Consider the following 13,099-nt stretch of genomic DNA (forward strand, 5'->3'; position numbering starts at 1 on the left):
TCAGCCTAGATTTCTGCATGTGAGACAGGCACCTGGTCATGGAAATCTTGAATCTCCCCTGAGGTGTGCTGGCGGACACACTCTCTAGACTAGACATTGGTTTTATTCTCATCTCATTTGAGGAGAGGAGAGTTGTGGCTAGAAGGCCAGGATAGTTCAACCCAAGAGCCCTCCTGGTCTCCACTCCCCAGCCTGGAGCTCCTTAAAATCAAGGAAGGGGCTTCCCTCTTTCAGCCCAGTGAAAGAGTGATTGGATAGTAGAAGGAATGAAACATACTTTTCCCAGTGCTAAGTGTGTGCTTTCCAAATCTGTAAGGACATGCCTGAGTTTCTAGAACACAACAAACTCTGCTCTGCCTCAGGGCTTTTGCACTTGTTCCCACTGCTGTCAATGTCCTTCCCCCAGCACTTTATATATCTGGTTACTGGTCATTCAGGTCTCAATTCAAACATTATGTCTTCAAAGAGTCCAGCAGCCCACCATCATTACCTCCAACATAACCTCTTTTTGCTGTCTTCATAACTGTCACTTCTCTCTGAAATTAATTTGTCTCTTCTGACATCTATCTACCCCCCAATACATCAGCTAGATAGGCACTGGGGAGATGCTCCCCTAGCATCTCCCCAGTGCCTATCACAGTGCAAGGTAAACAGTTGGGGCTCAATTAATACTTGTCAAATGCTGGTGAGTTAAGGCCTGGGAATCAGGCCTTGATTAAATCTTGCTTCAAACCACCCCCCCTCAAGCTTTATATATTCTTTGGGCTTCACTCCCCTCTTCTGTGAAATAGACGTATCAGGATTGTTGAGTAGATGTGTAACCAGATGAAAACAGATAGTGCAGATGAAGTTAGTAGCAGGGATAAGGCTAAATGGTGGCTGGGGTTACTAATATTAGTCTCCTGGGTGTGACTATGATTATAGGACTGGGGGTCTGGAGCCCTTTCCTGACCTCCCTAAAGCCACACCTCTACCAGGCTTTGAGTAAGGGGCAGCATATTCCCCCACAATATCCATAGCGCTAACCATTCAAAGGTTCACCTCTTCACTTCTTTATACCCCAACTCCCAGCCTGGCTTTGCAGTCCTTCTCTCCTTCCCAATGCCGCCCTGGACACTTACACTCCAATCCTTCAATTTCTCCCCCCACTCTGGAGCCCTCCCCATAGGGGTGAGAATTGCCCACTCCCACCTGACCACAGCTTCCGTCTTGGGTGTATGGGGCCATGTGTTCAGGATGTGGTGACAGCGGAGGTGACTGGACATTTCTGGCCTTGGCCAGTACCTGGCTTCGGGGCCCCGCTTGGAGTCTCGCTGGCTATATAAGCCTCAACCTAAGACCTCTGTCTCCAGGATGGAGGAAACTCTGGCCTCTTCCAGGACCGGGAACGCCCAGTGTGTGGCGTGTACACACAAGCCCGGCCACAGTTCGTCACCATCTATGGAAGACGGGGGTGCGGCCCAAAGGTTCTAACAGCCTTTTTTAGCCCAGGCCTCTGACTCATACCTTCCCGGCTCCGCCCCAAAGGGGGCTCCAGGGCCCCAGCCTGTGCCCTTAGGGTGTCAGTCTACAGGGCAGCGAAAGCTGACCGACCAGGCCAGAAGTGAGACTGCAGCTTCCCGATGAAGGAAGCAGCCTGGTTTCTAGCCTTGCTATCCGGCCTGGCAGCTGAGGGTCTGGATGATTCAGGGTCAGGTTTGTGGGTATACTAATGCACTCTCACCACAGCAGGCCTACCTCTGCATTCCCCATGCCACTGAGCAATAATTTTCTGTGAGCGCTGCACACCTCCAAAAAAAGTGGAATGAATGAATAGGTTGAGAATCAGGAATTGGCAAAGAGAAACGGAGTGGGGAGAAAGCACAGCGGGCTGAAGCTCAGTAGAAGCAAAGACCCTTTTAGAGGCATGAAAGAAAGAGCACTTGTCAGTAGTTGCAAGAAGAGGCCCTCCTCCAAACCAGATCGACCCACCCCCTCTTTTACCGGGTAGACTCGGGAGCCCCACCCGGCCTAGAGCACCTGGCAAGTCAAGCCGGGATCTCACCACTTTATTACCTCCCCCTCCCGAAACAAGAAGCTCAGGTTGGGCGGGTCACGAAAGGCCATACCACTGACGCTGCGAGGGGAGCGTGGGCTGGTCGACTGCACAGCAGGAGGGGGAACAAGGCCAAGTGTTAGTTCTGCACTCGATGCTAGTGCGCGGCTGGCACAGCACGCCAGATCCAGGTGGGGCAGTATTGAGTACCCAGCCATCAGACAATGCTCATGCCTTCGCCTTCTGGCTGCCAACTCCAGGGCAAGCTGCACCGCCGCTGGGACCCCGGGGGCCCATTGAGAGCCGCTCCTTGCTCAGTACCAGCCAGGGTCCCGGGGAACCTAGGGTTCGGTGGGTGGGGTCCTGTGTGTGGAGCTCAAGAGGAGGAACTGCGGAGCCATCTGCCGCTGCCTCTGGACTAGGCTCTGGGCTGCCCTGGGTTTTGAGTCTCGTACAGGATTGAGGATGCTGAAATGGGGAAGCGCTCACGCTATGAGACCTCATTACCTCTTGCCCCCAGGATCTGGGCTGCGATCTGGGGATGGTAGGACTGTAGGTTAGATTGAGCAGTAGGGAGGGGAACAGAGACCTGGGCCCCCTAGCCAAGGGTGGCCAGGAGACTCCAAGGGCCGAGGGTGACAAAGCCACGGTCCCTTAGAGAAACATCCCGCCAAGGCCTGGACACGCCTTTAGGAAAGGACACAACCCTTCCTCACCTCCAACACCTCCTTTTCCGAGACCCCGCCCCTCCTAGATCCAGAACACGCCCTTCAGAAATTATTTCCCAAATCCCCAAAGGAAATCAAACTCTAACCATAACAACCCCAACTCTCCCCTTACTCAACCTACCTCCCTGTAATGTTAACCCTTTCCCTTATGTAACCTTGTGTTTATTTACTAGACCTCTTACTCTCTGCATCCCCATACCATCCCCTTCCGGCTGAGACCCACTCTACCTTCCCCTCAGAGGACCATGTCCCTTTCTTCTGACAACTGCTTTTACCCCAGACCCTTTCCTTCCTCTCCCCTCCCAGTACTTCGAAATCCTCCTCTCTGAAATCCACCATTATTTCTATCCCGGGACCCTGCCCTCCCCACTGCCGCTTTTGAGAATATCTGTCCCCCTCACAGAGACCAACCCACTGAGACCACCAAACTCTTCCCAACCAACACTCCAGACTCTCCACTCTGTGATCCTCTCCTACCCCTCAGAGATCCCAGACCCCTCTCCCCTGGGAAACCCACCATCTCCTTTCTGGGGCCCTCCAGCCTCGCCCTCTCAGACTTGCTAGGGTGGGTCTCAAAGAGGCGTGCATAGCACAAGGTGGAGCCGGGGGCCCCCTGTGCGAATCCGCTCCACGACCTGAGCATGGGTGAGGCCCAGAGTTGACTCTCCGTTGATATGGAGCACGAGGTCACCAAGTTGCAAGAATGCAAAGTGTTGTAGGAAGGGCAAATGGCCAGCACTCCAACAAAGGATGGGGATGAGGCTAGCACCATAGAATAGAGGGTGCCTTATGGCTCTCTTGCAAGCGACCACAGCACTGTGCCGCCCTGTCCTTCGGCAGCCCACATACTGCCAGCGGAGCATTCCTGGCTGCTTCTCGGCCTCCACTTAATGTGAAGCCAAAGCCTGCGGAACCGTGGACCAGCATCACAGAAAACCGACCAGAGGACTGGAGCAGCTTCGAAGCACAACGTGCCTTAACCTGAGTCACCTGGGGTGGTGTGGTACATGTACCCAAGGTCTCTGGCCGACGATGCTGTAGTAAGGACACGAATATACATACACTGCCAATCTCGAGGCAGGTGGCCTCGATTAGGAGGATGAGACGGTACCTGAAGCCGGTATTCCACGAAAGTGGGATTAAGCAGCTGACTGTACGTGACCTCAATGTCCGCAGAATCCAGCTCACTAACAGCTGATGGATGAAATAGGGGATCAGGATTGAACTCCATATAAACTACCTAGGTCCTGCCCTTTGAGTAGCCATTTTAGATTCATATCAATGCCTAGATTGCACAGACAGGTCATCTGCCCATTTAACTGTTCTCCTCATACTCAAATGGATCCTTTAACTTGTCTGACAGCCCAAGGAAGGTGGTAGGGCTGCAAAATGGGATGGTTCCCACCTCAGCACAGCTCCTACCTCCACTCACAGCTCAGCATACCGTTTATGAGCTCTTCGTTTTACTAAGTAGTTGAAATGGTTTTTATTACATACTAACTGCTAGTAAATACTAGGTTTGTTTCTAGCCTCCCTTCTGGCCAACCCATCTTGTGCCCTGTCCCTGTCCCAGGGTTGCACTGCAAGTGCAGGATGGGACAATGATCTCCCCACCTTCACAAAGGCAGGCCTTTCACACTGTACAGAACTGGTAACCGCCTGGGGGATGGAGTGGGTCCATGGGTCAGTCTTCATCTGAGTCACTGGGGCCCATGTACTCGCAGACAGCATCATAGTGAAGCTCCATCAGTCGATTCTCTCTCCGCAGCTGCACCACAACCTGGCTCCGCTCTCTGTCCCGGCCCAGCATACAGCCCACCTAGAGTAGAGGGATGTGGAGTCAGCTAGGCCAACCCAGATACCGGGACACGCTCCCACTCCCATTTCCAGGTCTGGGACTCACCCTTCCAGCATGTGGCCCCAGCACCACCATCACCCGGCTGCCCTCCACCTTGGGGACGAGGGTCTCCAGCATGTCTTCCCTGACTCCTAGAGACAAGGAGAGGGGAGTGAGGCCTGCGGCAAGGGCCAGCCCAGTCAAGGTCCTGTCAGAAGGACCTTTCCTGTATTCCCCGGAGCCACTCTGTACCCTGTTGACAGACGGGAGTCCCACCACATCCATTTCAGATGAGAAAACCTAAGGAGCAGTTCCTAACAATAGTTGTACTAAAGGGAGCATTTATGTACGATGATGATGGGTGGTGGTAATAACAAGACACTGTTTACCATGGCCATGTCGTAAGCCCTGCTCTGCAACAGGGAGCTCAATGAACGCCCCTACAAGACACCAGTCGCAAGAGGGAGAAATAGGTCATTTCCATGCTAAGTTTGCAGATGGGGAAAGTAGGGCTCCGATAAGTATCTTAATGTTCTGTTGGAGGATGCTGGGCCTTGCAAAAAATCCTGAACTCTGCCCAACCTCCCAGCCTTTGCCTGGGCAGTCTCTTGGCCTAAGACGGTCTTGATCAGCCTCCCGGATGATAATGACCCAGTGGCCATCCCTCAGACTCACCTTCCAGGACCCAGCCTTCATCTGTCCGACACACACAGGTATCTGGGCTAAGGACATCTTCAACTGTCATCTGGGGAGAGATCAGGGGATGTGAGAATGCTAAAAAGTTAAGGGGGCCCGGTCCCTGAGGGAGGAAGGGGACCCAGGCTGTGAGGTTCCCACCTTGGTGTTATAATACTGGCCACCCTTGTGCAGCTTGTCCACAAATCTCACACGCAGGTCCCTGTGCAACCAGTGCTGACTCCTGGGGGCTGCCTTCTCACTCTTGGCTGCAGGCTCATCCTGTCTGTGGAGATGGGACAGACACTAGGCTTAGTCAGATGCGCATTCTGGTCACCCCGCCTTTGCCCACCCATCATGCTACTCCTAGTTCCTTCTATGCACCTGACTCACCCTGGAAGCCTCCTCTGACTGCTGGAGCCTCCCCACACCCCTGCCCTCTACTGCCATCCCAGATGCCCAGGGTCCCACCGGTCTGGAAGGTGTTTCCGCTTCCTCTCTGAGTCCTCCCGCCGGATGGGGAGGTCCTGATCCTGGAGGGCCTTCCATGATGAGGCTGTTCCATTCTGTTGCCCTGGGGAAGTTTTGCTCACCTGGCCTGTTCAAGGAGGTGTAGGTAGAAGCAGGAAAGAACTTCAGTATCTCACTCTCTTTCCTTCCTGGTCACGCCTCAGCCTCAGGCTACTTCCCATTTGCCAAAGTGTCCCCTTTCGCCATCACACCTTTGCCTGGGCTATTAAAATACTTTCTCCTTCCTCTTGACAGTCTCCGTCTCCTTCAGAAAGCCCTTCTCAACCACCCCAGCCTGCGCTGACATTGCTTACCTGAGTCAACCACCCAGTGTGGGCTAAGAGTCCTAGAGAGCTCTGTCAGCACCCGTCTCACATCTGCCAAACTTTCCCATCCTACCAACACACCTAGAACGCCTTCCTCTCCAGTCATGCCCTGGTCCTACCTACTCTCACTCTCTAGCAAAGGAGAGGTTCGACACCCCAAATAGACAAAGACCTCCTGAGGGTAGGAATTGGTTTCCACACCTGTTTCTTCTCCCTCGGAAAAAGGCTAAAGACCCAGGGTTACTAGATCAACCTTTCTTTAATCAAACTGAATAAACCACTATCTTCGTTCTCATCTCCTGAGCTCTGAGCAGAAGGTGCATCCGCCAGGCAGACTGCTGCCCCTCTCCTCTGTAGATCTAACAACCCCTCTCCCAAGACAGGCTCTACCACCCCCAGGAATGCTTCTCCAACTCCCCCAGCTAGGTAAGAGGCTCACTCACTGAGATCCAAGGAGTTCTTGTCAAATTCCTGCTGGGAGACGGGCCGCAGGCAGTACTCACTAACAGTCACCATGCGGCTCCCCATGACCAGACGAACCATGGCCCGAACATTGTCAGGATCAAGGCCTTCCACCTAAAGTGTAGGCAGGAGTTGAGTGGACTTGACCCATGTTTCTAGAACCAAGCACTCCACCCTTACCTCCAACAGGCCTGACCCCTGTGTCTCCCTCAGCAGACTGTGACCCCCAAGGGCAGGGACCAGGTCTAGTCCCTGTGTCTTCCCCACTGGACTGTGGGACTTGGGATATATTTTAAGCATTTAATCCTCAGGGACTTGTGGCATATGACATGTTGAAAACCGAGGCTCAGAAAGGCCCAGCAAGTGGTCCTAAGTTCCCGAATGAACTAATAAGCCAGGCAAGCCTAAAAGACAAGGACTTCTAGCCTTGCTACCCTAAACCTAATTCTTCCTTCCTGACACTCGCATCAGTCTTCCCTGCTGCCTGTGTTGGGTTCCAGGCACATCGTGGTTCCTTACCTTCCCATAGAGGCCTCGGTGAGGGCCTGAAAGAACGATCACAGCTCCTCCAGGCACCAGTCCTTGAGGCTGGTCTTCCTTATCTTTCTCCTGCTCTTCATCTGGCCTCGACAGGCGGTGTGGGGCAGTGGGGGCCAGGGCCTGGATTTCGGTCAGGTTGGCGCCCAGCCCTAACCCTTTGGGCCTCAGTGAGTTGACACAGGGCCTAACCACTCTGAAGGGAGCACAGAATATGGGCTTGTTGGGGGATGCAATGGTCTTCAACGCCCCATTCTCCTCCCCAACCCCTGCCCAAACCCCACCCTATCAATATATTCAAGAATATACTTTCCCATCTCATGTTAGGACAGGTTTTGACCTACAAAAAAGGCAATTTCATTTGGTTCAACCTAATAACATGCTGCATACACCATCTATTACATAGTTATCTACCGTGTAACCAAACACACCAATATTTCCACAAGGGAAATCAAATGTTCACACCAAACAAGAAAAACAGATTATAAAATGCTCGAAGTCAGTTTGGGTCACTTCTAGCTGCCAAAGGTTTATGAAAAGAATGTTCAGAAATGCAAAGGGATTTTAAGTCCATGTGATAACAGCAAATGGCTAGTCTATGCTTATTTGGGGCCAGGGCCGACTGTGAGTGCTTTATGTGTATACTTTCACTCAGCTCTCAACAGACCTAGGAAGACTATGCTGTTGTTATCCTTATTTTTCAAATGAGGAAACCGATGCCCAGAGTGGCAATCTTTCCATAAATGGGATCCTGTTACAGTTTCAAAAAGCAAACAGGAGTTAGAAGCAGTACTAGAAGACTCCTGAATTGGTTAGGGTGGTAGTTTGTCCATCCCATGCCTGGATGGTTCTGGGTGGGCGGTAACCACAGGGGTCTCATTCACGGCCCCGCCCGCTATTCCCTTGCTACCCCAGAACTCACTGGTTGAAGGTGCGGCCGATGCCCTCTCCAGGTTTCCAGCCCATGCCCCGCAGCATGGCCAGCCCGTAGGCCTCCACAGGGACTGCCTCATAATTGGCCTCCTCTGGCGCCTATAGGTTCAGGCATAGAAAGGATGGTCAGGCTTTGCTTACGGTGGGCGCTCTGAAATGCATTTGCTATCACTCGCTAGGTGACCCTCAATGCTTCTTTTCCAGTCAGCTCAAGGGTAACTCGCTTTCCTCTCACCATTCCTCACTTTATTCCTCCAGTTCAGTCCTTGGACAAATACTTACTCTGTGCCAGGTGCTGTTCTAGGTGCCGGAGATAAAACAGTGAACAAAACAGACAAAAACTCCTGCCCTTGTGGGACTTATGTTCCAGTTGTAGAACACGGAATAAATAAAATACATAAAACGTGATATGTCAAGTGGTGATAAATTATTTGAAGGAAAATAAAGCATGTTAAGGAGATGCAGAAGGACAGAGAAAGGAGTGTCACTAAGTTGATATTTGAGCAGAGACCAGAGAGATGGCAGAGGGAGCCATGAGAATATGAGAAGGAAAAGTGTTCCGAGCAGAGAGAACAGTAAGAGCAAAGGTGCTGAGGCGGCACGAGATCTAGTACATGTGAAAAACATCATCAAAGTCAACCTGACTGAAACAGAGATGTGGAGACAGAGAGGGGTGGTGAGAGATTAACTGAGAGAGCCGGGCAGGAGCCACAAGAGGGTAGCAGCCACAAGGGGGACCAGTGAGGAAGTAACTGCAACAGTCCAGATGAGAGATGCTAGTGGCTCGGACCAGCATGGTGGTAGTGGCGATGGGGAGAAGTAGCCAGATTCTAGGCGCATTTTGAAAAGGGAGATGAAAGGATTCTGCTGACAGATTGTATATGGGGTGTGAAATAAATAAAGAGGGGAGTCGAAGGTGATGCTAAGGTTTTTTAGACTAAGTGAGAGGAAGGATGGGTGGAACTGTGATCAACTGAGATGTGGAAGGCTGTGAGAGGAGAGAAATGAGAGAAATGAGGCCAAAGCCGGAACAGGATGGAGAGTGAAGTGAAAGTTTTTTCTTTTTTGTGATGAAAAAATAACAGAGAACATATGAAGGCTGATGAGAACATTTCAGTCAAAAGAGATGCTGGTCTGGGGCTGTAGGAAAACCCGGCTCCAAAGCATTGCAAAAAAGTGAATAAAGAGGTGAAAAGTTGGTCCATGGGAATGAAAGATAGACTTCATTACTTTCGTAGACACATCCCTCACCTTTCCTCTCACCTCCCATCATCACTCCCTCAATTCTTTATAGCTGCTCCAGATACACCATAAGTTGCCTCACTGTTGTACACACACATCTATTTCCTGCCTCCATGACACTGTCTCAGTCATTGCTGCCATTAGGAGTGCTCACCCTGAAATTCCCTTTCTCACTAAACCCTACCTTTTCCTTCCAGGCCTCACTGCTACCACTCTGGTCTTAGTCTCCATCATCTCTAGCCTGGACTGCTAGTCTCCTTGCTTCTATCTCCACTTACTAGTCTGTTCTGCTCACACCAACCAGAGAAATCCTGTCAAGTCATAAGTCTTGTCCCTTCTCTGTTCAGAGCCCTCTCATGGCTCTCGTTTCATTCAGAGTAAAATCTAAAGACCTCGCCATGACCCACAAGGCCCTGCCTGGTTTAGCCCTCCCACTGCTGACCTCATCTACTCCCCGCCTCACTCATTCCACTCCCGTTACATCAGTCAGTCTCCTTGGTGTTCCTCAAACACTCTAAAAGAAGAATGAAGGGATAGGCAGCAGGCCGCTAGTTTACACACAGACTTTCCCTGTTGTGTGCGGGGAGGCAAGCCTGGTAGACAGAGAAGAGAGGCTGGGGCTGGAGAGGGATGAGGGGCCAGCTTACTGTCTCAGCCTGGGGTTCGCCAGCTGCCCCTTCCCCATTGGGGGTGCATCCTTTCTGGATCACGGGGATAGCAAGCATGGGGTCAACACCTGTATTCTCTCTCTCCTCCAGAGACTTCTTGGATTCTAAGGAAGAATGAGAGGGAGCAATAAAGTTCCACCTATGTTTCCGTTTTCCTCCCATTCTTCCTTTACTGGGGTAAGGCAAAGGGGGATCACTCACCCTCAATGAGCTCTTTCATAGCCTGGGACAGCATCCTATCCATTACAGCCTCAACATCTGTGGATGGCCCAGAGGCCTGGGTCGGTGGCTGCCTGCGATAGCCATTCTGGATCAAAGGGATGATGAGTTCCTTCGGAGCTTCTGAGGGCTTCACACTGATGTAGACACAGAGGAGTGAAGTCAGAAGATTAGTATGGTCACTGGGTTCTGAACCACATCTCATTATTTAGAGAAATCACCAAGGGCCCAACTCACCTCCAGTCCCATGGACCATGTCCTCTGTTCTGACTGGCTCGCCTATCTGATGGTTCTTTCTTTCTTTGGATTTTCTCCTCCACCCCCAACTTTTAATTGTGCTTTTGAGGATCAGTCCTCAGTCCATGGCTTTTGCAATCACCCACAAATCACCATCTTCAGCCCAGACTCTCTCCCCAGCTCCAGGCTCCACACCAGCCTCCCCTAACCTTAATCTGCCGTTCCATCCCGTTCCCCATATCAGAGAAGACCCACCGCATCAGTTAAGACATTAGGGGTCTCGTCATTCTCCCCTCCTTTCCTTTTCTCGGAACACAGACGCCTCAGGATCCCCCAGACCGAAAGACACTCCCTCTCAGGAATACATCCTCTCTTGTCAATCCCCACGTCCATCAGGCTCAATTTCTCCACCTGTCCTACAAACACCCGCTTCCTCACCTCCACGAATTTCCTCTGGCGGTATTCAGGCTTTCCAGGCCACTGTCACCAAGACAATCAACTCATATTGCACCCTCCCGCTTGCACCCACCGTACCAATTTCCAAGGGATGAGAGACCCAGCGCTTCACCTCTGCAACTCTCTCCCTTCCACGGTCTTCAGGAAATCCTTCTCCGGAGCCACACCTGCGCCATCTCCCGAGTTCGCCAGCCGTCTCTGGGCGAACGTGCGACTGAAGTGGAATGAAATCGGGGCAGTAGAAGCTCCTGCCGGCCGCAAGACACCATCTCCAGCGTCCGCCATCTTGCTTCTCTTCCTGGCCGGTGAGCTGCTTGCTGGGAAGTTTAGTTTGGGTTCAAGTTGCCCGGGGCCTGACGACTAGCATTAGAACTACCTTCCCACAAAACTTCGCGGCATCGACAGATGAAGGCGGATAAGGGGCGGTGGGAAGCAGTCATCGCTCTTCTACCTCATAGGCGCGCGTCACGCCAAGCGTGCAGGGAAATGTAGTTCTTCAGGGAGATAGGCGTGGTAGGAGGATTCTTTATCGCCAAATAGTCATTCTTTCGTGTAGGCGTTTGACTAGTATTTACTGATCGCCTTCTGTGTGCACGTCACTGTGTCCTACTGGTGTGGGAAGTGTAGGTAAGATAAATCGTTAAGAAAAAAAATCTGTGCATGTCAGTTGTGTACAATAATAAATAATAGACATGTAATAATGGTGCTTATCGATGCCAGATTTAATACTCGACAAGCTCTGGATTCAAATATTAATAAAAATAGACCTCCTCTTCTCTAGAAGCTTGCAGTGCAGTGGGGAACAAACGAATATTTAAAAAAAAGTATTTCCTACCAACATTAAATATGTTGTGAGAGCCAGGCCCTAAGGTTTCAAAAAATTAGATTCCTCTTGTGTAAGACCTTAAGAGTTTGTAAAGTAGAAGACCGATACTTAAACAAATAGTCCTAAAACAAATACGACAAATCTACGAAAATATTCATACCAAGGAAATCATTGAAGATGTGCAAAAAGATTTTTATATGAGATTCACCACAGTATTATTTATTGTTGCAAAGGCTTGAAGACCACTTAAATGAACAACAGAAGGGGATGGGACGAAAGGAATCATAGCACATGTCTTGGATGAAATGAATACGCCAGAGCCTTTAACCCTTTTCCCGTTTGCCTTGAGAATACTCGAGGGTGGCGCTTGCAGCTGCAGTGTTTACACTCCCCCCCCCCAAAACTCGCAGATTATAGTCCTAACCTTACCCCCAAAGTTTGCCGTGAAATATCTTGCTTTTATTATTATCTTTGCATCACTCTAGTATATCGATAGTCTCTGGAAACAAATTACATCATTCTATTTATAGTAGTCAGTCACGATGACTGAAAATGTCAAAACCTAAATGTAGCATTCCCAATGGGATGTTAAATGAACACTGGCAGCTAAGCTGCGTCCTCCCAATGGAAAAGGGTTCAATGTGAAACCGTAAATATAACTAAATAAAATGGAGACATGGTCACAATGTTTAGAAAGTAGAATACTATGGCGGGTCAGAAAATGGTCTTGAAAACAGGAAGCCCAATATTCGATCAATCTGATGTCCATGTTCCAGGCTTAGAATCCCTAGACATCCTGAGATGGGCCCTGGAATCTCAAGAGAGAAGCCACTGTGGTTTTCAAAATATATAATAAAAATCTTTTAATTTTTATTTTGAAATAATTTCAGTCTTAAAGGTTGAAAAAATAGTACAGAAAGTTCCTGTATATCCTTTATCCAGATCCCCCTAAATATTTTATGTAACAATAGTATAATTATCAAAATCAAGAAATTAACATTTGGAACAATGCTATTAGCTAAATTATAGACCATATTCTGTCCCAGGATTCAATCTAGGATCACACATTACATATACTTGTAATGCCTCTTTAGTCTCCTCCAACATGTGACGATTCCTTAGTCTTTTGTTGTCTTTCATGACCTTAAGTGGTTAGTACTTTCGAAAAGTGCAATTCAGTTATTTTGTAGAATATCCCTCGATTTGGGCTTGCCTGATGATTTTTCATGATTAGGCTGAGGTTACAGATTTTGGGCAAGAATGCCACAGAGGTGATGTGACCTCATCACATCATATCAGGGGGTTCATGATGTTATGTCTTATTACGAATGATGTGAACATTGCCTGAGAGACAAACTGTCCATGGCTGAAGTGATACCCACTCCCTGAAACAGCCACCTAAGGTAGT

At 50.0% G+C, this 13,099-nt stretch overlaps 1 protein-coding gene across 3 annotated transcripts in view; it reads right to left on the reverse strand.

The window, feature by feature from the left end:
- Positions 1 to 4,220: 4,220 nt before the first annotated feature.
- The window catches only part of GPKOW (G-patch domain and KOW motifs), a 15,509-nt gene continuing 6,630 nt past the window's right edge, over positions 4,221 to 13,099 (reverse strand). Inside the window, exons 2-12 of one of the 3 annotated variants that reach the window (XM_039843690.1) lie at positions 10,978 to 11,474; positions 10,155 to 10,309; positions 9,933 to 10,057; positions 8,033 to 8,142; positions 7,093 to 7,306; positions 6,555 to 6,687; positions 5,747 to 5,873; positions 5,438 to 5,561; positions 5,276 to 5,345; positions 4,667 to 4,752; positions 4,221 to 4,582 (exon numbers count right to left, since the gene is read on the reverse strand). In XM_039843690.1, the coding sequence (XP_039699624.1) occupies positions 4,448 to 4,582; positions 4,667 to 4,752; positions 5,276 to 5,345; positions 5,438 to 5,561; positions 5,747 to 5,873; positions 6,555 to 6,687; positions 7,093 to 7,306; positions 8,033 to 8,142; positions 9,933 to 10,057; positions 10,155 to 10,309; positions 10,978 to 11,150 (1,452 nt within the window). In that variant the 5' untranslated portion in view covers positions 11,151 to 11,474 and the 3' untranslated portion in view covers positions 4,221 to 4,447. Of the gene's footprint in view, positions 4,583 to 4,666; positions 4,753 to 5,275; positions 5,346 to 5,437; positions 5,562 to 5,746; positions 5,874 to 6,554; positions 6,688 to 7,092; positions 7,307 to 8,032; positions 8,143 to 9,932; positions 10,058 to 10,154; positions 10,310 to 10,943; positions 11,475 to 13,099 lie in introns of those variants that run through there. The other 2 variants (XM_039843691.1, XM_039843692.1) reach the window with 2 other exon arrangements.

This window comes from Pteropus medius, unplaced genomic scaffold, assembly GCF_902729225.1.
Source record: "Pteropus medius unplaced genomic scaffold, Ma_sr-lr_union100, whole genome shotgun sequence".
Lineage (NCBI taxonomy): Eukaryota > Metazoa > Chordata > Mammalia > Chiroptera > Pteropodidae > Pteropus > Pteropus medius.